The following is a 22,424-nucleotide window of genomic DNA, read 5'->3' on the forward strand; positions in this document are numbered from 1 at the left end:
GTTTCATTTTGGTCATTTTTGAACCTAGATTTGAGCTTTAGATATAGTATTAGTAATATAGCATGAATAACAGAAAGGCATGTAAATGTGATACTGTTGAACCCCATATATAGCTAAGTGTTCAAAAGTTTGGAATCTCCCAGAAATGTCCACTTTTTGGATAGAAATTGATTCCATTTTTATCAAGGAACCATTGCATTGATTTAAAAATACAGTGAATACAATTCTAATGGACCAATGGCTATTACTGCTTGAAATGACTGATTATTAATTTATTATTCACACATGACTGTTGCAGATGACACTGGTATTTGATGTACATTTAAGGAAAAAGCCAACTGAGGACCTGTAAGATGTTTGTTTCTCAAATGACAGACTCTGATGTCCTTATCCTCTTATGCAGCTGCCTATCTGGCAGAGGTGGGTAGAGTAGCCAAAAATTGTACTCAAGTAAGAGTAGCGTTACTTCAAAATAATATTACTCAAGTAGAAGTAAAAAGTAGTCATCCAAAAAACTACTCAAGTAAGAGTTAAACAGTATTTGATGAAAAGACTTCTGAAGTACCGAGTAACTGTTTGATCATAATAAATGATTTATTTTTTAGAAATGTAATAAGACAGGCAAAAATATAAAATAATGTGCAAATTCTGCTATTTCCAAATAACAAAATAAAAAATGAGTAAAAATAAATAACATCTTTACAAAATAAAGATGCACAAATAACACAAAGTTCCAAATTTCAGTTTTTCACAACAAAGGTTTTGAAGCCAATACCTACAGTAGGTAACATGTATGTCTGAACAGTGCAAACTACTTACAGTGACAAGATACACTGTACATTGACAGTATAATACTGCATATGCACTTGCCCTCCAAATAGCACAGCTGATAGAAAATAACATTAGAACAAGGTAGCTTGTGCACGTACAAGAACTCTCACTTTACCATGACTGTCTGTGCATGTTTGGTTAAAACGTACTTGTTCTTCATTCAGTGAAGAGATGTTTAAGCTTCAGCAGGCTCTCAAAGTTCCTGCAGTGAAGCTGTGACCATTTAGCAGTGATCAGGAGCCCTGTATGACTAAAATGTCTCTTACACTTTGCAGACCCAGAAAGTTTGTGTGTGGTCATGTGATTGCATGGCTACGTCTGATTAGTGAAACAGAGTCATGTGATTATTGTTGCCATGTCTGATTAGTGAAACAGTCATTCAGTACAGTACTGGTGACTTTTCTCTGACTAAAATATATAGCGTATATAAATGTGTAAATGGAAAAAAGTAAAAAGTCGAGTGTTGCTCAATGTAGCGGAGTAAGAGTAGCGTTACTTCATAAATGTACTCAAGTAAAAGTAAAAAAGTATGGTGCAGTAAAACTACTCGTAGAAGTACAATTTTTTTTTTTTAAAAGTTACTCAAGTAAATGTAACAGATTAAATGTAACTCGTTACTACCCACCTCTGCTATCTGGACCTTCCCCATCTTTTTCTGTCCTGGTTAGATCCAGCTCACCCTGAACTTCTAAAGCAGTAATAGATACCTTTGTATGAAATCTTTAACTTCTTGGCAGTCTGTGACATGGAGTAACCTTCATTTTGAAAAACAACAATAGTCTGTGCTTTTAGAGAAAGCCATGTCATTTTGGCCATTTCTGAACCCAGATCTGAGCTTTATGAATGTCAGTATCTTGCAACACCAAGTGAGACCATTTACTTGTTTTATTGAAAGGAATGTTCCAGCGATGCTACCGCAAGAAAAAATTATCTCATAACCGTTTAGCATTTAAACATGACGAATTAAGGACAAACTAAGGGAGTTCACTATTAGGCCACTGAAGGAATTGCTGCTGAAAATAGGTCTTTGCAGTTACATTGGAATGATGAATTAAAAATCATTTCAAGCAGCAGTAGCCATTAGAAACACTAGTAATGTCTTTCCTGTATTTTAAGTAAATTTAATGATATCTTGGAAAAAACAACAGGAGCATTTATTTATATAGCACATTTTCATACAGATGATGCAGCTCAGTGTTATCAGTTTTTGTGTGTGTTCAAACTTTTGAATGCTAGTGTATAAAATATGCATACAGTATTTTTTAACTATGTATATTACATTTATATATTATATATATACTATATATATATATATACAGTATATATATATATATATATATACTGAGGTGAGACACAAAAATAACCGTATTGGTAAAAAATACAGCATATATTTCTGTGATGAATTACAGTATTCTAAACAATGTCACCTTCTATATACTCCCCCTCCCGGTCTCTACACTGCTCTATACGTATCTTCCATTGGTTGAAACAGTGCTGGAAGTCTTCTTGCTTGAGGCTCTTCAACAGGCTTGCGTTTTTTTCTTCACTACATCCATTGAAGAAAAATGTGTTCCCTTCAGGTCACTTTTGATTTTCGGGAACAAGTAAAAATCACAGAGAGCTACATCGGGTGAATAGGGAGGATGATTGTGAACATTGTCTTTTCTCACTGTTTGCTTTTTTCACCAGATATTATAGTGGCAACTCATGTAGCAATTGTGCAAATTACCGACTGGGCTATTCACAGGATATGCCCAGCCGGTTGGCGGTTGAGAGGGCGAGTAGGAGGGGATATAGTTCTATGATTCACGTCCTGCCGACCTACAGATGGTTTTCCAGGAAAGCCCCAAGCTCGGTCTGGTTATTTTTGTGTCTCACCTCATATATATATATATATATATATATTCTTTGTATAATATACGAGGGACATTCAAAAGGTTTCTGCACTTTATAAACTCTATTTATTAAGAATTAAAAAACAAATGACATCACTTTTCTAAATAGTCACCTTCGTTTGCGATGCAATTTTCCCAGTGTCTTACCAACATTTTAATGCCCAATTACTACTCCTCCCACCTTCACCATTTCCAACAAAAATATAAAAATGTGTAAACTTTTTGAACGTCCCTTGTAAATATTATAAAAGAATGCACAAAATGATGTTAAAGGTTTGGGGTTCCAAAGTTGGGTTAGATATGGTCTTTACATACATGAGCTCAAAACAAACTGGTTGCCATATATATTCAGCAGATGGGAAGTGATGTAATGGAAGAAGAGTATTCTGGGAACCGCAAATTACATCAGAAGGAGGTGGGTTCTTGAGAACCTGAAGAGGAAATGATGTTGGCTGTCTTCTAAGAACCGTTCTGAAGTTCTGAATTGCAGTCTGATTATTTAGGTGGTTACCTACCAGGGAATGTTTGTGGTTGGTCAGCTAGTTGATAGACATCCTCCACGTCCTCTCAGTTGCGAGAAGAAGCTCATAGATATGTGATACAGTTTCTGTCAGACAATACAAAGAGTACACGACTCGTGTTTCGCCCTTATTGGTGCTCTTCAGGTGTACACCCTTAGGGGATACAAACCTCAGATGTCAGCACCTGAGGCGAAGCCTCTTAAATTGCGCCATGGCGGCTGGTTTGCTAATCTGACAAGATGAAGATGGGAGTACAGTAGGTGAAACACGTGTCATGTACTTTTTGCATTATTTGGCAGATACTGTATCACATAGCAAAGATATACTGTATATGCATAATTGTTTTAAAATCAGCCAATATTTCTTCTGAAAGATGTTCCCAACCAAATACATTTTCCTAATTTTAGTTGCTTAAGCAAAAGAAATAAGAATGCCTTACGCTGATAAAACACTAGTGGCACCTTATACAACAAAAAAAGAAAATCCCAATTCGCCTATGTGGGTAGCTGGCACACAACAATAATTTATTTCTTGTATAGCCCAAAATCACACAAGAAATTCTTCAATGGGCTTTAATAGGCCCTGTTTTTTAGCAGCTCACCCAGCCTTGACTCCCTAAGAAAACAAGAAAAAAATCCAAAAAAACCCTTGTAGGGAAAAAAAATGGAAAAAATCTTGGGAAAGATGATTTAGAGAGTGCAATGGTTGTCAAAAAATGGGATAAATACAACACAGAAAACAGAACACAAGTTATCCCTTTCACAGAACTAGATGGCCAATCTATCATTGCCACCTCAAAATGAGAATCACTTTTATTCAGCAGTACTTAATGTACAGTAATTTGACTTGGTAGATTTGGAGCTGCTTATATGCAATGATACAATACAGCAGTACAAACTACAAGGTAAAATGCAAGAATAGATGATACCACTCACTTAATACAGAACTATCACATATGAGGATACAGATTTGTTCAAATATGTCATGACCAAAGTAGAAACTAATTAATATAAATGAAAAATGTTACCATGTTAACTTACTGTTTGGTCTTTCCTGAACTGTGTTAGTCCTGAACATTTATAACAGTTGTGTTCCTGGAACTGAAACCTGTGCCTAAGTCAGATCTGCATTTTCAGAAATAAGACATCTTTTTAATGTGGCTGTGGGAGCACAATGTTTAGTTAAGCTGGCTCAGAGCTGTAAAACCCCAAATTAGTTAATATCAGTGGAATCTGCACATTGTCTCTGAGTCAGCATGGTTTTCTCAAAGTACTCTGACCTTCTTCAACATCTTAAAGGGATGTGCAATAGACTAATAGAAATATGGTGAGAATTAGCTTTGAGAGTTTGACTGTTGTCTAGGATTAACAGCCATCAAGGTCTGTTTTCTGCCTTGTGCCCAAGGCTATTGTTATAGATTAAGGTTCCCCACAGTAAAAAAAATGAAAGGATGGGTGGAGATAAAATACACAGTTAAATGCTTTTGCAGGTTCCAGTTTATCTTAGAATTAAGCATTAATATTTTTTTCAATATATACAGTAAGTGTAGGTAAAACATAGTCATGTACAAACCTTATGGGTTTGGTAGAGGATGGATGAATGTTAGAATTAGAATTAGAATTAGAACAATCTAGACGAGAACAGGCCATTCAGCCCAACAAAGCTCGCCAGTCCTATCCACTTGCTTCCTCCAAGAAAACATCAAGTCGAGTTTTGAAAGTCCCTAACGTCTTACTGTCTACCACACTACTTGGTAACTTATTCCAAGTGTCTATCGTTCTTTGTGTAAAGAAAAACTTCCTAATGTTTGTGCGAAATTTACCCTTAACAAGTTTCCAACTGTGTCCCCGTGTTCTTGATGAGCTCATTTTAAAATACAAGTCTCGATCCACTGTACTAATTCCCTTCATAATTTTAAACACTTCAATCATGTCACCTCTTAATCTTCTTTTGCTTAAACTGTAAAGGCCCAGCTCTTTTAATCTTTCCTCATAATTCAACCCCTGTAGACCTGGAATCAGCCTAGTCGCTCTTCTCTGGACCTTTTCTAGTGCTGCTATGTCCTTTTTGTAGCCTGGAGACCAAAACTGCACACAGTACTCAAGATGAGGCCTCACCAGTGCATTATAAAGGTTGAGCATAACCTCCTTGGACTTGTACTCCACAGATCGTGCTATATAACCTAACATTCTGTTAGCCTTCTTAATGGCTTCTGAACACTGTCTGGAAGTTGATAGCTTGGAGTCCACTATGACTCCTAAATCCTTCTCATAAGGTGTACTCTCGATTTTTCGACCGCCCATTGTGTATTCAAACCTAATATTTTTACTTCCTATGTGTAATACTTTACATTTACTGACATTAAATTTCATCTGCCACAAATCTGCCCAAGCCTGTATGCTATCCAAGTCCTTCTGTAATGATATAACGGATTCCAAATTATCTGCTAATCCACCTATCTTGGTATCATCTGCAAACTTAACCAGCTTGTTACTTATATTCCTATCTAAATCATTTATATATATTAAAAATAGCAGCGCCCTAGCACTGACCCCTGTGGAACACCACTCTTAACATCGGCCAGTTCTGATGAGGTTCCTCGCACCATCACCCTCTGCTTCCTGTGTCTGAGCCAATTCTGCACCCATCTAAAAACATCACCCTGAATTCCCACTTCTTTTAACTTGATGCCCAACCTCTCATGTGGCACCTTATCAAATGCTTTCTGAAAGTCCAGATAAATAATATCATAAGCTCCACTTTGATCGTATCCTTTTGTTGCCTCCTCATAGAATTCCAACATGTTAGTAAAACACGACCTCCCCCTTCTGAACCCATGCTGACTGTTCAGAATAACTCCTGTCCTTGTCATGTGTTGCTCAATCTTATCCTTAATAATTCCTTCCATTAATTTTCCTGTGATGCTTGTTAAGCTTACTGGCCTATAGTTGCTTGGATCTGCCCTGTCACCCTTTTTATATAATGGGATGATATTTGCCATTTTCCAGTCCTTTGGAATCTCTCCAGTGCACAGTGACTTCCTAAAAATGTGTGTCAAGGGTTTATATATGTACTCACTAGCCTCCTTAAGAACACGAGGATAAATATTATCTGGGCCTGGTGATTTGTTTGATTTTATCTTATTTAATCTGAGCAGCACTTCTCCCTCTACAATTTCCAAATCCCTCAGTACCTCCTTAGTAGTTGCGTTTACCTCTGGCAGGTTATCCACTTGCTCACTTGTAAACACCTCAGAAAAATGTAAGTTTAGGGCATCTGCTATTTCATTGTCTGTATCTTTTAATTCCCCTTTACTATTCCTGATGAACTTGACCTCCTCCTTAACTGTTCTTTTACTACTAAAGATGAGATGTTTGGGATATAATGTATATAACTTAGCATCACATTTGAAGAGTTGCAAAGCACACAGAAGTTTCCATTGTACATACGTGTAAGTGTGGCAGAGCACACACACATGTATCCTTGCTGGCTATGCTTAATCATTCACTAATGTGTTTCACTTTGAAGCTTTCCTTCATGACCTAGTAGAACTGTGCACTACGCTTCTTAAACAGCCACACAAAATATTTCCAATCCAATTAACATAACACACAATTTTCAGGATGTGAGAGGAAAGTAGAGTGCTCAGAGAAGACACGACATGCACACAAGGAGAACATGCTATCTCCACAAAGAAAGTTACTGCGCTGGGATTCAAACCAGAACGCTAAAGCTGTAAGGTGGCAGTGTGCCACCATACTACCCATATTAAATAACAAGAAGTTAACTTTAAATACATATAATTTAAGCTCAAAATTTTATGATAAATTTACCTGCAGAATCTTTAAAAACTTCTACTTTACTGTATGAATGATTCTTTATAATCATCTCATCAGACGGCAGGAGTTACGTGAGCTTCGAATGATGCAGAAAGAGGAGCAGCGAGAGCAGTCACAAATGGAACAACGCATGCAGCAACAACGGGAGCAGATGATCCGGCACATTGAGCAAGAGATGACGGTAAGGTCCACTCTACTGGCACAGAAGGCATAAACTTGCCACTGTTCAGTGCACTCATATTCTGAATATTTCTGCTTGGTAGCCATTACTCTGGAGGTCTTCACTTTTGACTCTGACAGGCTTTCTCGTTCCTTGATCCTCCTTTTATTTTTAATTTCGTCTTTTTGTAGGCTTTGTGACTTAGTGGTTAATATATTTGACAGAAAATGTAAGCATTTGCAATGAACATAAGTCTTTTTTTTCTATTTTGATATTTCCTGTTTCTCTGTTTTTAAACGGTACCTCATGTGGCATCTTTCATAGTGAGCACCCTTAGTGGGTGATTTACAAAGGAACCATAAAAAGCCTTATTTATTTATTTATTTATTTATTTATTTATTTATTTATTTATTTATTTATTTATTTATTATATTGCACTATTGCACCTGGAGATAAGTGTTACATTTACATGGAAACTAGCAGATTGGCCAGGTTTAAACATCTAGTACACTCACACCAGACCCTACAGTGGTGTGCACCAGGCATTTCTGATGGTCATGATCTGGGGACTTTTCTAACTCTTCCACAACGTGCAAAGAAAGTTTCAGCCATGTTTTTGTCCTACTTATGAATAAGTTTGTGGGAAACCAAATCCTTGGTTCTTTGTAATGCTTGGTGCTTTTTGACTACAGTAGACCCTCGCAAAGTCATGGTTCAGGGTTCGCAGACTCAGTCATTCGCAGATTTTTCCTTAGATCCTAACTATTAATTGTTAGCAGAAAGCCCAAATATCCTAAGCAATTTTTATGGCTTTTTTCATGGCAATACTGTCCTGTAGAGAGAACAGGAAACAACCTCTGAGAGAAACACGGTTTGGGATGGTGAAAGTAGCCAATCCGAGAGCGTTATTCATTTCTCCTTGCTCCTAATTGAGTGTTGCCCTGTGACGCAACTCCAGCTGAGTGTCCTCGTGTTTTCCATTTTGTTATTCTTAAATGCACAAGATGTCGCCGAAACGCCCTGCGCCTTCTAAGGCTTCTGGCTCTGAGCTTAAGCGCCAGAAGCAGTTTAAAACACTCCAGGAGAAGATTCAACTACTGGATTTGCTCCAGGAACTAAAAAGTTATGCTGCAGTAGCATGCCACTATGGCATTAATCAAAGCACTGTACGCTACATAAAGAAGAACGAGGCAGCAATCCAGAGTACCGTATCTATACGTTTCTGTTATAGTACCAAAAAGGTTACGACCGTTAGGGATAAAAATATCGTCAGGATGGAATCTGCCTTAGCATTGTGGATCACTGACTGCAGGAAGAAAAACACCCCCTTGGATGGTAACATCATCCATTGGAAAGCATGGAAATTGTACCAGCAGTTCGCTACAGAAGAAACTGTAGCAACTTCCCATCACAATGTTCCTGAAACCTATAAAGAAAAGCCAGCACGAAACCTCAGCAGAAGAAGACCCGTCCAAAGATACGACTCCTCCTGAAGCACCTGAAAAAGGGGCGCCACCTAAGGACTTCATCATCATCATCAATATCATTCATCATTGGTGAGTAACCGTACATTTTACTGTATTTTAATTAAATGAAATTATTATGTATTTACTCTACTTATAACAAAGAAAACGATAGCGCATACCAAAGAAAACGCGCTTGCATGAATTACAGTATGTATAGCGGTAACATTAGTATTTTACATTTAGCACCGCAGGAGACATAGCAGTACAGTACTGTACAGCATACGGGTTTACCTTTACATTCTGTTTTTAGGTAATGTATTAAGGTCATTTTTTAGGTAATGTATTAATGTATTAAGCAACGAAATTAAAGTGCTTTAGGGGCATACTGTATTTAGGGTTTAAACTATAAAAATAGCCATTTAAAAGGCATTTTTTAACCACATCCAAAAGTAGCGGTTTTTCACAATTCGCGGGTGCTCTAGGAACATAACCCCCGTGAATTTTGGGGGTGTACGGTATATGGATACAGGTCAGGTCAGGTTAGGTCCGGTCGGTGAGCATGCACAGGTACAGCATGTTGCCGCACCCGCCACATGACTAAACAGCTCGGGATTCTGGTTGGCAAGCCCCCAGGCAGACACACAGTCCAGTCCCAACCTTCCGGAAATGACCCTCTATTTGCCATAGACAGGTGTTATGTGGGCATCCCCTTGGCCTGTTCCAGCCACTCAGGTCCTCAACAGTGAGAATCCTGTGAGCTGGATCCCCGTCTGGGAATCACACCACATGGCCAAAGTGCTGTAACTGACGCTTCCTCACAATGCAAGTAATGCACCTCATTTGGGACTCCATGAGCAACCACTCATTTGATGGAAAGTCAAAGCAGCGGTACCCAAGGATTCTTTGAAGACACACAGTTCCAAAGGAGTCCAGTTTTCATCTCAGGTCATTGGATAGTGTTCATGTCTCACAGCCATATAGCAAAACAGGAAGCACCAGGACTTTAAAGACTTGGACCTTTGTCCTTTTCCAAAGATATTGGGAGTACCAACACAACTTTCCAGTGACCTCATGACCCCTCCATCTACTGACTTCATAGGAAGTTTCACCAGAGACATGAATGTCACGGCCAAGGTAAGTAAGCCTCTTGATGCCGTCGGCACTCTCTCCGCAGACAGACACATTGCTGATTGCTGTGCCCAAGGGGTCATTAAAGGCCTGGACCTTGGTTTTAATCCAGGACACTGGCAAGTCCAGACACTCAGACTCCTCGCTTAGTCTCTCAAAAGCCCCAATCAGAGCCACCATGGACACCACAAAGATCACAGCATTGTCGGCAAAGTCAAGATCCGTGAATCTTTCTTTGCAAACAGATGTCCCACAGCCACTGGACCTCACGACCTTGCCCAACAGAGTAGGAGCAACAACACACCCCTGATAGACCCCAGAATCAACTGGTAAAAATGCAGAGGTTCTGCATCCACTCTGCACAGCACTTACAGTACCAGTGTAATGTTGGATGACACAACACTGCAGCTATCAGTATTTTTCCTTCGCAGCACAAGCCTTGAGATTTTCAGACAGGGCTGCTTATTCATTTGACTTCTCAGCTTACTTAAGTACCTGATTTCTTTGTGTTTTTATTGTCTTTTCTCTGATTCATTATGGACTTCCTTGTGTTGTTGATAGGTGAGTGTGGTCTGCCACAATGCCGTCTCTCTCATGTTTTGAACTTTTTCCTGGTGTTCACTTTCACAGTAACACTGTTGGGTCTGTTACACTTTGCTTTTCCTCTCCTCATCTGGGTATTCAAACATAATTTTCTTGGCTAGCATTCCTGCTAGAGGTTTTCTCTGGCCTTGTCCATTTTGTGTCCCTTAGTTCTTGAGCTCCTTCACCGTAAGTGCACTTTCTGTGATGCTACTGATCACTCCACTAATCTTGTAAACAGTGGTGCAGGTTCTCCTTGCTCTTCATGTTATAACTATGGTGTCACTCTTTCTAATGGGACAGAGTAAGAAGCAATACTATGACCATGAAATTGAGAAGGTGGAGCAAAGTTTCCGGCAGACCATTGAACGCCTGGAGCAAGAGCATACTGTAAGGCTGCGAGATGAGGCCCGTCGGCTCAAATCGATCCAAGAGAAAGAATACACCCGCCATGTTCAGGGCTTCAAGGCCAACTCTAAAGAGGTTTGTTAAAGTCATTTAAACAAGATTTTCAAAAGTCAGCATTGTGCAAGTTAGAAAAAAAGTGAAATGTAAATAATTGTAGTGTGCTTGTATGTAATAACGATACAGTTTGTGTCTCATATTGATTTACAATTAAATATCTCTTGAAATAAGACACTGCTAAAATTTACCTTACTAAGAATCAAGTCTGGGTTGTCTTAAATGTTTTATAAATATTCTGTACAATAAAGAGAGTCACCTACCTTGCCACAAAAATTATAAGGTGTCATTCCTTCTTTCTAGAAAATTAGCACCCTAATCTAACCTGTCAGATCAATTCTAGCATTAAATAAACTTCAATGGAATGGAGTTGAAACATATAGCACCCAAACCCTGAAACTCTCAGATTTAGTTATCTTTATGGACACAATGAATTCTGATTCCTCCAAACCACTTAATATCTATGTCTGTTATTTCCTTCCTTGCTTACTTCTGACACCTACCTTTTTTATATAGTTTAATATGTAGAAGTCACATAGCATAGATATGAAACAAATATAAAGGAAGGTGCTCAAGCATTTTGCCTTCCTACCTTTGTGACTGACATTATTGTTTCAATGCTATTTATGAATTTGCCATTTGGTAATTTTTTTAATACAGATTTTGTGATACTTTTACCTATTTTGTTATGATTTGATCTGTATTTATGCTAAAGAAATTCTTTTAGATCAGTTGCCACCATGTCACTTAAGACTATTAACATTAACAAGCAAACTAGCACACTACACTTACAGTACATAGATATTCTATTTTATTAAATTTGCAAGCTGTCCAGGGATTGTTTATAGTTGTAAATCTTATATGGATATGTACTTTTTCTATATATTGTATCATCTCTGTTCTACCCTTTTAAATTAAATTAAATTAAATTAAATCTAATATATGTGTTTGTTAACTTCATTACACGGTCTCATGGCCGATTCAGGGCACATTTCACTATGTGTTGTACTTGTATAATCGTGTATGTGACAAATAACCAATCTTGAATCTTCACTTGCCTCACTGCCACAAAGAAATTCAACTGTATATAAGGTACTTCATATGTTCACAACCCATAAAAACATTCTACAAATCATCTTTTCTGAAAGTTAGTATAATTGGTACTACAAGTTAAGATGGTCAGATAAACAAGCAGTTCAAACACTAAAGCTGGAGAGATACTGAGAAAATTAGCATGACCCCTGATGCAAGAATGATATACAAAACTGTGAAAGTGCTCCTCTTTGTTCAGACAGGAAGTACGTTTGGACTTCAGACCTCACTGAGGATGTGAATTTAAATCCCGCTGCTGACACTGGGTTGCCATGACTAACTCACTTCACCTGGCCTCTGTTCCAATTGGAACAGCAAAAGAAATGTAAGCAATGTAACAACAATGTCATACAAAGGTGTCAGCCAAAAATTAGTAATAATTATAAACTAGGGTTGGATATTTAATATCCACTATAAAAAAGAACACAGACAGCTGTGAGGAGTTGGGGCACCTGTAGGCAAACCCCATATGATTAAAAGAAAACTCGAGTTATAAATGAATTAAAAGAAAAGGAAAAACATCATAGCAGATGTAAGTCTTCACAAACAGACTACTCAAGGTGGCAGAGCTCTTGTTAATAAGGACTTCAGGCAGGAAGAGGTGGGTTCAGGCAGACGGACACCCGAAGTGACGTCAAGGATGTTACAGCCACTCTGCAGAGGGTTGCAGACATAAGGTGTTAGTTAACAGTGCCCTCTTGTGTTTCAGTTGGAAATAACCATTATCTGAGTCTTTAAGGTGCCCCCAGTGCACATGAGTGTGACACCACGTAACAGGAGATGTTAGAATTGGGTCCAAAAAGACCCATAAGACACAGGATTGAGTTATGGTTAAGTAAGAGTTAAGTGTGCTACGTAACAGTAAAATGAGATTAAACAGATAAATGAGAACTCTAAATTGGCCTTACATAAGTTTTTGTAAACGAGTGTCACCTATGATGGACTGTCACTCACTCCTTATTCCTGGAGCTGCTGGGATAAACCTTGACCTATTCCTCAACACTGTATTCAGAAAATGTATGGGGGAATATAGTCAAATCTGATGCAAAATGAAGGAAATATTCTTCAAACTAGTAGAGAAATGTGATGGCTTTCTTTTAGATTTGCTCAGAATATTGCAGTTACCACATTACTATCTTTTGGGAAGAAAAAAGTATGAAACTGGCAAACATGTTCATAATAAACAGGCATAGACATCCCATCCTGCACTTGTGGCTCAAACAATGTTTCCAGGTCTAGAGAGCCTAGCTCTGTACAAGCTGCACTAAATCCATCATCACACTTATTGACTGGAATTATATAGTGCATTAAGCTAACATGGAGCAAATTACATAATAAGTCTGGCAGGCTGCCATGCTGCGTATGAGAGTCTAAGTGATCACCCAAAGCGCAGATGTTCCGCCCAGCAACAGCTCAAACCAATGCACTGCAGGCTGTGTGATAACTGAAAATATTGCCAGCCTGCCAAGAACTTTACTTATCTTAGTTTTGCAGTCTTTTTTGACTTCAAAAGAGTGAATTTCAGCCCAATATTAGTATGTATTACTTATGCCTACTGCTGTCCATACTGACTCCTGCAGAACAACAACACAGTAATTCAATGAAATTCTATTTCAAAGGAAAGGCAAGTTATAAACTCATTAAAAGAAAAATAAATGCAGTAGCAGACACAAGACTCTAAAAACAGACTACTCAAGATGGTGGAACTCTTCTTGAATTCCAGAATTTTTCAAGTCTTATGGCATGGAGCATGAACTTATTCAAAAGCCCTTTAGCATTTATTTGCACTTATTTCCATGGTGGCCACCTGATTATTACTGATGTTCAGAATATTCTCTGGCTTTCAAGCAGTATTCTGCTTTTATTAAGTAATTCAATGTATGCTATGAAAACACACACCATACGATTTCCTTTTGCCATCATTGGATTGTTGATAGCCAGTAAAATGGTTTTGTGAACTTCTGATACTCTGTTTAGTGTGGCTCAGCAGATGAGGAATTCCAGTCTTCAGTTTCGAACATTTGTGCTCCTTAACCAGCTATACAGGACTGGAGTTGATTTGGGTTGCCATCTACCATGCTTCACCTGCAATAAAGCATAACCTTCATTCTCATTGGCCTCTTTCAGAACCACACAGCCATTTTCAGAACCCAAATATTAAAATTTAGTGTAACAGGAGGGCCATTACAGTTAAAAGTGACTGTGGCATTAAAACTAGCAGCTCCGTTGCAAGTGAGCTTTAGGATGACATATTGAGACAACCTGGTTGTTACCTAATAAGGTGAAATTGATGGTTGTGTAGGCACCTCTAATCTGCAAAATTATTGATGGTTCTTCTAATACTAGTTTTCTCCCTCACCAGGAGCAGACATTCCTCCAGAGGCAGCAACAGGAGCTGAATGAGGCTTTGCAAAAAGCAGTGAAGGAGTACAAGAAGAAGGTTGCAGCCCATGAATGGGAGACTTTAACAAAGATTCAGCAGCTTAAAAGAGGTATTTCTAGTATGGGACCTTGAAAAAGGAATCTCCACAAAATTCAGCACTGTAGTTACTTTATAAAAAGCCAATTAGCAGCAAACAAACCGGTTCACAAGTTACATCTACTAAACAGTATAACCCTTAGGTGGAAAAAAGAGTGGTGTGAACATATTGATGATCACTGATCCATCCCACTACTCCTAAAAATCTCTATCATGACAAACTACAGTAGTTTTCACTTTAAAGGAGTGGGTGTTCATTCAGTGGCCCCTTTCTCAGAATGAAGAAAGATAACATACAAAATAAATCAAGGACGGATGAACATGACTTGTCTCCCATCTCACTATCGTTCGATCCCCCCTACTTCTACTAGTCTAGTGTTTGTCCCAAACTCTACATTCACTAGTAAATTGTTGTGTTAGAGTTCTGTTGTGATAATATTCCCCTTTATACTCTTTATTACATTAGACCTTCACAAAATGTCCCAGATCCCACACTCTTACCACCATGTCAGGGCTGACTGCTTCTGTAGTTAACACTTCCCTCTTTTGTTTATAGTCTATAACCTTAAGCAATTAGACAGAGTACCAGAACAAGCAAAAGACAAATGCATTATAGATAATACTAGACATTAAGCCTGTTACAATAATGGGCACTAGAACAGTAGTGCATAAACATTAGTAGGAACAGTCTATATTAAATGACAAAGGACCTTGTATGTGGCTGTAATATGCGTCACTGTATTGTGTGCCTTTAATTTTCTCTCCCAGTAATACTGGTTTGTATTTCCGGAAAATGCCTGTAATTTTGTCTGACAGTAATACAGTGGAACCTCGGTTCACGACCATAATTCATTCCAAAACTCTGGTTGTAACCTGATTTGGTCCTGAACCGAAGTAATTTCCCCCATAGGATTGTATTTAAATACAATTAATCCGTTCCAGACCTTATGAACTGTATGTAAATATATATTTTTTAAGTTTTTAAGCACAAATATAGTACTAAACTAAATGTAAAAACATGAATAACACTGAGAAAACCTTGAACAACAGAGAAAACTAACACTGCAAGAGTTCACGCTATAGCGCTACGAACCACTCGCTAAAAACACTTTTTTTAATGAGTTTTAAGCACAGGGAAAAAAACAAACATTTGAAAAATCTGTAATTTAATAAACAACCAGGAAAAGTAACATTGCAACAATGCACGCGCGCCTGTGTGTGTGTGTCTCTCTCGCGGGCCTGCGTGTGTCTGTCTGTCTCTCTCGTGTGTGTGTGTGTATGTGTGTCTCCCTCGCGCCTGTGTGTGTGTGTCTGTCTCGTGCGCGCCTGTGTGTGTGTCTGTCTCTCGCACGCCTGTGTGTATGTGTGTGTGTGTCTCTCATGCACGCACCTGTGTGTGTCTCTCTCTCTGCACACACAGGGAATACACAGGAAGAGACTAAACACGTGTCGTGTGGCTCCGTGCATGCACACTTCACCAGAAGACACACACACGGACACCTGGATGCACATATGGGTTTTATTAAAGAGGATACCCAAAATATGAACAGAATACAAATGTCAGTGCTGGTTAAAATAATACAGCTTTGTAATAGGCTATCAGGTGGCTGTCTGTCTTATTAGTCTCAGGTCCTACTTGATCTTTGGATGGAATGACAGGCAACATGGCCTGTCTGAATATGGCTGCTAAGAAAGAGAGAGTGACATCTGTATTTATCTCAGTCCAACTTCCTTGATGTACCTTTCGGACCAATGGGATATCGAGGTGACTCCCTACTTCATTCCCATCTTATTTCAGCACAACTCAACCCACATCGCCCCATGCTTTCCTCCTGGTGGGGGGGCGGTTTGTCATACATTTTACTTATCACTTCTATTTCAGGCTATACTAGCCTGTTAATGGCCTTTCATCTCAGCCCGCCTGTACTCTCCCAGGTTGCATACCAGTCAGTTTCTGAGATTTTTTTAATGCTAGTTTTAACTTGTTGTAAGTTCTAAAGTATTTTTTAAGTACGGTACCTATTTTTATCATATTATTACACTTTTTGCATGATAAGTAAGCTCTGGCTGTGAGATGACTTTAAATCCCGTTGCTGAATCATTGCTGGAGATCAGTACGTTTTTAAACAATTTCCAGGGCCTTCAGGCCACAGTGCCCTCTGGTGGCCTCTTAGATAGACTTTCACCACCTTCCAGTCTTTGAATAGTCATATTTTCTAAGACAACTCTGCTAGTTGACAATTTAAATGGGCTGCCTGGTTAAAGCCACATACTGCCCTCTTCTGAAGGCAGCACTACAGTACTGGTCCTCTTCTTCCTGCTCTGACAGATCGGCATATATCAACATAGCTTGTGCCTGATTTACTTTAATCAAGGAAGATAGAGACTGAAAAAAGTGAGCCAGTAGCCCTGTACTTGAAGATAAACCCTGAATGTATTTTCATCCAACTGCCTTATTAATCAGAATCCAACTCCAGCCTGTAACCAAGTTCCTAATAAAATTGAACAAATTATGTTATTTTTACATTTCATAAAATAATTCAGAAATTCATGATCTGAATTTACTTTTTTTGCAGAATTTGGGAAAGATTTTGTATGTGTTTACTCTATAGGACATTCGAGTTGGCATTGTCTTCAAGGGTCTTTTGTTTTCTAGTTGGAGGTTCATCTTACCAACAGGGAGTAATTAGTAATTTTTTCATAAACTGGTTGGAACAAACAACAAAATCTAGAGTGGTGCTACAGGTCTTGGTTTGGGAAACACTACTGTATGGTATACAAACTGGTTTTAATACAAGTGCAATATATCAAGACCTGGCACACAATGGTCACCATACTAGTAGACTTACACTTGAACACAGTCTACTCTTCCAAACAGACATTCAGGTGACTGCAACTCAATATACAGTATGTAGCATGCAGATACAGTAAAGAGGGTTAGTTTTAGACAGCTAATCTAAGCAATTTTGACCATGGAGGAATTGTTGCTAGTATAAGATGTGCAGGTTCAAAATCATAGAAATATCTGCTGTCCTGGGAATTACATGCACTCTAGGGTTTTACAAAGAATGGTGCAATAAACTGGAAACATTCAGCAAGTGATAAAAACATCTTAGTAATGAAAGAGGATAATGGTCAGACTTGTTCAAGGTAACAGAAATCCTAGAAATGCTCAAATATGGTGCTTCTAATATTGCTTTCCCTTTTATGGCCACCATCTATCATTTTTAAAATGGATACCTGCATGATAATGCACCATATCACAAAACAGACATCATCTAAAACTTGTTCCAAATTTGACAGTGGCTTCAGTTTACACAAATGGCCTGCACAATACTTAAATCTCAGTTCAATAAAGTGCCTCTGGAATGAGGTGGAATGGGAGGTTTGCAACATGAATGAGTAGCTGGAGCATCTGCAGGAGTTGTGTAATGCCATCAAGTCAGTCTCTGTACCAAAATAAAATGTTTCAGGTTCATCCTTATTGGACATGGTACATTGAAATTCATGCTTGAATGTCTCCCTCAGACAAGAAATACAATACTGTACCAACAACAAACAATAAATGCAACACAAATGATGAACATAACACCACATACTAAATGGAACATGATGAACACATACCTCAAATAATTTAGGGTCTTCTAAATTACATCTGGCACTAGACAGATGTTCCCACTAGGACCTACCAAGATAGGTGAAAATCTTAACTTACCAGATTCTTATTTGTTATCATATCCTTTTTCTCCGTAGCACGAGAATCTGTGATCTGGGAACTGGAACAGCGCCACCTGCAGGAGAAGTACCATTTGTTCAAGCAACAAGAGAAGGAGCAATTTTCCCTCCAGAGGCAACAGCTACTGAAGAAGCATACAAAGGTGAGGAAGGCATCCTGGTATGTCTGAGCAAATTTTATCCTGTGCCATGATTCCATAAATGTTTCACTCTATGCCATTGTTTATATATGCAACATAACCTGCTTGTGTTCCCATGCTAAAACAATCTATACAACAGGTGATCTTCCTCCCACCCCAGCCCCCTAGATGTGTCACATATTGGGGTTGAGTTATGTGTATTTTATGCCTCATTATTAGTTTTGAGTTATTATTCTCATGTCTTTATTGTTTTTTATTGCATATATGATTATGTATTGGTGTACTCTATATTTAAACACCCTTTGGATGGTTTCCCAAGAGGTGAAAGCCACCCTGATATCATAGCTGCTGAGTCCTTCTTCTGGCTTTATATTTGAACCAAAAGCAGGCTTAAGTACCCAAAATTACAGAAAGAAGAAAGGTGGAATTGGAAAATACAGCTCATGATCTATTCCAGATTCAAAATTCAGTTTACTGGAATATCTTTACAGACCAGCACAGAAGGGATGGCATTGTTTTAAAAAGATCAAGAATAGGTCAATGTGGCTTAAAAGTCAATCTAAAATTAATTAATTGGGAAAATACCAGATGGGAATTGTAAGGAATGTTTAGCAGCAAAATCAGTTGTATATGTTTTATTACAGTGAAACAAATATGAAATAGAAGCAGCCTGGCTGAAAAGGTAGTTAACTTCTTTAAGTTTCCAATACATAAGTTTAAAAAATATATTAGAAAGATCTAATAAAAGAATAGAGATAAATGATAAAGTGTTAAATTGCCAGAATTATATAAAAGGATACAGAGAGCATTAACTCCTCCAGTACAGAAGATGGCAGTAATGAACCACAGAATGTAATAACTGACAATAAAAAAGAAGCTGAAGAAGATTCAGTAGCCAAGCATTTCATTATCTTTGCAATTTTGACTATTGTTACTTGTGTTTTCTGATTTTTTTTTACTCTCTCTTAAGGATTCGATTTTTCTGGATTTCATATTAGGACTTTGTTTATTTAGGGTTGCCTTTTAAGTGATTCTTTTTTATCTGTTTTGCTCGTTTGAGAATTACCTTGTATTTTTCTCTTTTTTGTTAATAAATCATTGTTCACAAGCTGAGGTTTATGGTTGCCCTCTTACTTATGGGGCTTTTTGAAATATTTTTGGGACGCTTAAAGTTTATTTTGATGCTAAAATCCCTTTTGGCCACTGATTACTGGAATTGGGATTAAGCCCCACTAGGGTGAGGCTTTTCCAGGCAGGCAAACAAGTCCTGGCCTCGCCACTAAAGACTTTTGTGGGTCAATTTAGGAGGCCTCACTCCCTTTTTGTTATGTTTGGGACTCCAAATCACAACAGTATGGTTATGCGTCTAATGAGCAATGTTTCGTTACCCAATGGATCAATTAGAGTAAAACAAACAGTCATCCTATACTTTAAAGATCTGGGCATCAAGTTGCTCAGACTTAAGTAAGATTCACTACCTAAGCAGCATGCAATACAGGCCGGTTGCCTCATGCCGTTTGGAATAAATGGTGATCATCAACACTGCTGTTGTGTGTTGTGCATAAGTGTGTGACTTTAAACAGTTTTAAAACCATTTTGAAGAATAAAGGCTAAAAATATGGTTTACTAGAGTGCACTAAATACCCTCAGTTGCTCATGTTTCCAGTATTTGTGCAGCTGGAGTAACGGCAAGTTAAGAAACTGAATAAACAGCCTAGCAGCAAGTGTTCATCTTTATATGATTATAATTTTATTATTATTTTTTTACTTAGCACCTTTATTTCTGTTAGTGTCTATAACACTTTAATGATGGAGAAACACAACATCAGCTGTCCAAGACTGTTAAAATTCTTGTCTTATTAAAGGTAAAAATCTATTTATAACACTGACACTCATCATTATCCCTACATATCACAGGAGAAGGAACGGACAAATCGTTACCATCAGTTCCTGGTGGATGAGCTGCGTACTCAACAAGCACAGGAGCGTTCACGACTGCCAAAGAACCAGCGCTATGATGCCAAAGCTCGACTGGCCCTTTTCAAGGAGAGCCTGAAAATTCAAGGAGTCAGCAGTACAGAGCAAAGACAGCGCATTGCAAAGGTATGGGATTAGTGAGTTGAATTCTGAGGACTGCGCTTCATGTTTTGCTTTTACTGTAAGATATACCTTTCTGAGAAGTGAGATGGCAAAGAAACAAACTCGTCAGACTCATTGGAAAACCTTTGTTACGAGTGCTCATGCGCATTTTATATATCTTTCTGTTGATTTCCTTGCGTGGGTAGAAAGACAGACAGAGAAACCAAAATGGAATAGTCATTTTCCTAACCACTAGACCCAATTCCATTCATTTCTATTGTACGTATTTATTTATTTGATGAACACTTTAATTGAAAGCAGCTTAAAATCTATTTGTTTCCATCTTTCTATTGTAAAACAACTGGCAGGTTAAATGATTTTCGCAGTGTAATTCTGTAAAGGGTTGAAGACCAGCCAGGTACCCCATTTAATAACAAAAACAAAAGTAAATCAAAAACCCAAAAAGAACTCCTTTATGGAGTTCTGATCTTGGCATGAGCGAGGTTCAAAGTGGGCAGGGATTTTGGGTGTTTAAGTAGCTCCCTAGACTTAAAGGCCAGATCCACCAGAACTGCACCAGAAGAGATTTTATGACCATTAATAGGAGTCGTCCTTTGTTCTGCAGGGAATATGTAGACTTTATTATTCCCAGAAGGAAATTTGTTTGCATTAGTTAAGTACAAAAACAGGAGACATTATTACAGAGATCAACAAAGACACAACATTTGACAACTGTTATTGCATAAACACACACTCAATATCAATACAAAGAAGAATAATTACTTTCAACAGCATACAAAATAATAATGCATAATTTAACTTTTATCATCATCCCTACAAGTAACAGAATAGGGAAGAGGTGATTAGTGGTTGCTGTAGTCTGTATTATTGCCTTGGTCACATTGTTTTGATGCTCCTAAGCACTTGTATGCGACAGACAACTGGTACTCACACTGTCTGAAGCAGGAATTGACTTAGCAACCTTATATTATACAGTATAGTCCATTACCTTAATGACTTGGCCACACTGCTCATTAAAGCAGCCTAGACAGAGTATAAATAACTGAGATATTCTCTTATACTTGAAGAAAACGCTAAGAAAAATATAAGTAACAAGCTGGTTAAGTTTGCAGATGATGCCAAGCTAGGTGGATTAACAAATAATCTAGAATCCACTGAAACATTATACTGGAGCTTGGACAGGATAAAGGCTTGGGGAGATTTGTGGCAGAAGACCTTTAATGTCAGCAGATGTAAAGTATTACATGTAGGAGGTACAAATGTCAGGTTTGAATATACAATGGTAGGTCTGATATTCAAAAGTACACCTTATGAGAAGGATTTAGGAGTCATAGTGGACTCTAAGGTATCGACTTCTCAACAGTGTTCAGAAGCCATTAAGAAGGCTAACAGAATGTCAGGTTATATAGCGCCTTGATGCGTGGAGTACAAGTCGCAGGAGGTTCTGCTCAAGCTTTATAACACACTGGTGAGGCCTCATCTGGAGTACTGTGTGCAGTTTTGATCTCCAGGCTACAAAAAGTACATCACAGTGTTAGAAAAAGTCCAGAGAAGAGCGACTAGGCTTATTCCAGGGATACAGGGGATGAATTATGAGGAAAGATTAAAAGAGCTGTGTTTTTACAATTTAAGAAAAAAAGATTAAGAGGAGACATGTTTGAAGTGTTTAAAATTATTAAGGTAATTAGTACAGTGGATCAAGACTGTGACTTTAAAATGAGTTCAACAAGAGCATGGGGGCTTAGTGGGAAACTTTTGCACAAACTCAAAGAAGTTTTTATTACACAGAAAATCATAGACACTCAGAATAAGCTGGCAAGTCGTGTAGTAGACAGTAGGACTTTAGAGACTTTTAAAACTCCACTTGATTTTTTTAGAAGAATTATAGTAAGTGGATAGGACTGGCAAGCTTTGTTCGGCTGAATGACCTGCTCTCGTCGAGATTGTTCTAATGATTTAAAATCAAATTTGGGTGGCATGGTGGTCCAGTGGTT

The 22,424-nt window shown here is 38.1% G+C and overlaps 1 protein-coding gene and 1 non-coding gene across 2 annotated transcripts in view; both read left to right on the forward strand.

Moving 5' to 3' along the window:
• The window catches only part of LOC120538832 (serine/threonine-protein kinase 10-like), an 89,738-nt gene that overhangs the window by 57,771 nt on the left and 9,543 nt on the right, over positions 1–22,424 (forward strand). Inside the window, exons 11-15 of the mRNA XM_039768356.1 lie at positions 7,144–7,267; positions 10,726–10,905; positions 14,339–14,468; positions 18,209–18,333; positions 20,248–20,433. Coding sequence (XP_039624290.1) covers positions 7,144–7,267; positions 10,726–10,905; positions 14,339–14,468; positions 18,209–18,333; positions 20,248–20,433 — 745 coding nt within the window. The remainder of the gene's footprint in view (positions 1–7,143; positions 7,268–10,725; positions 10,906–14,338; positions 14,469–18,208; positions 18,334–20,247; positions 20,434–22,424) is intronic.
• Positions 12,067–12,171, forward strand: LOC120539858. Its single transcript, XR_005635713.1, has one exon. It is a non-coding gene; the product is annotated as a U6 spliceosomal RNA (small nuclear RNA).

This window comes from Polypterus senegalus, chromosome 11 (assembly GCF_016835505.1).
Source record: "Polypterus senegalus isolate Bchr_013 chromosome 11, ASM1683550v1, whole genome shotgun sequence".
Classification (NCBI taxonomy): domain Eukaryota; kingdom Metazoa; phylum Chordata; class Cladistia; order Polypteriformes; family Polypteridae; genus Polypterus; species Polypterus senegalus.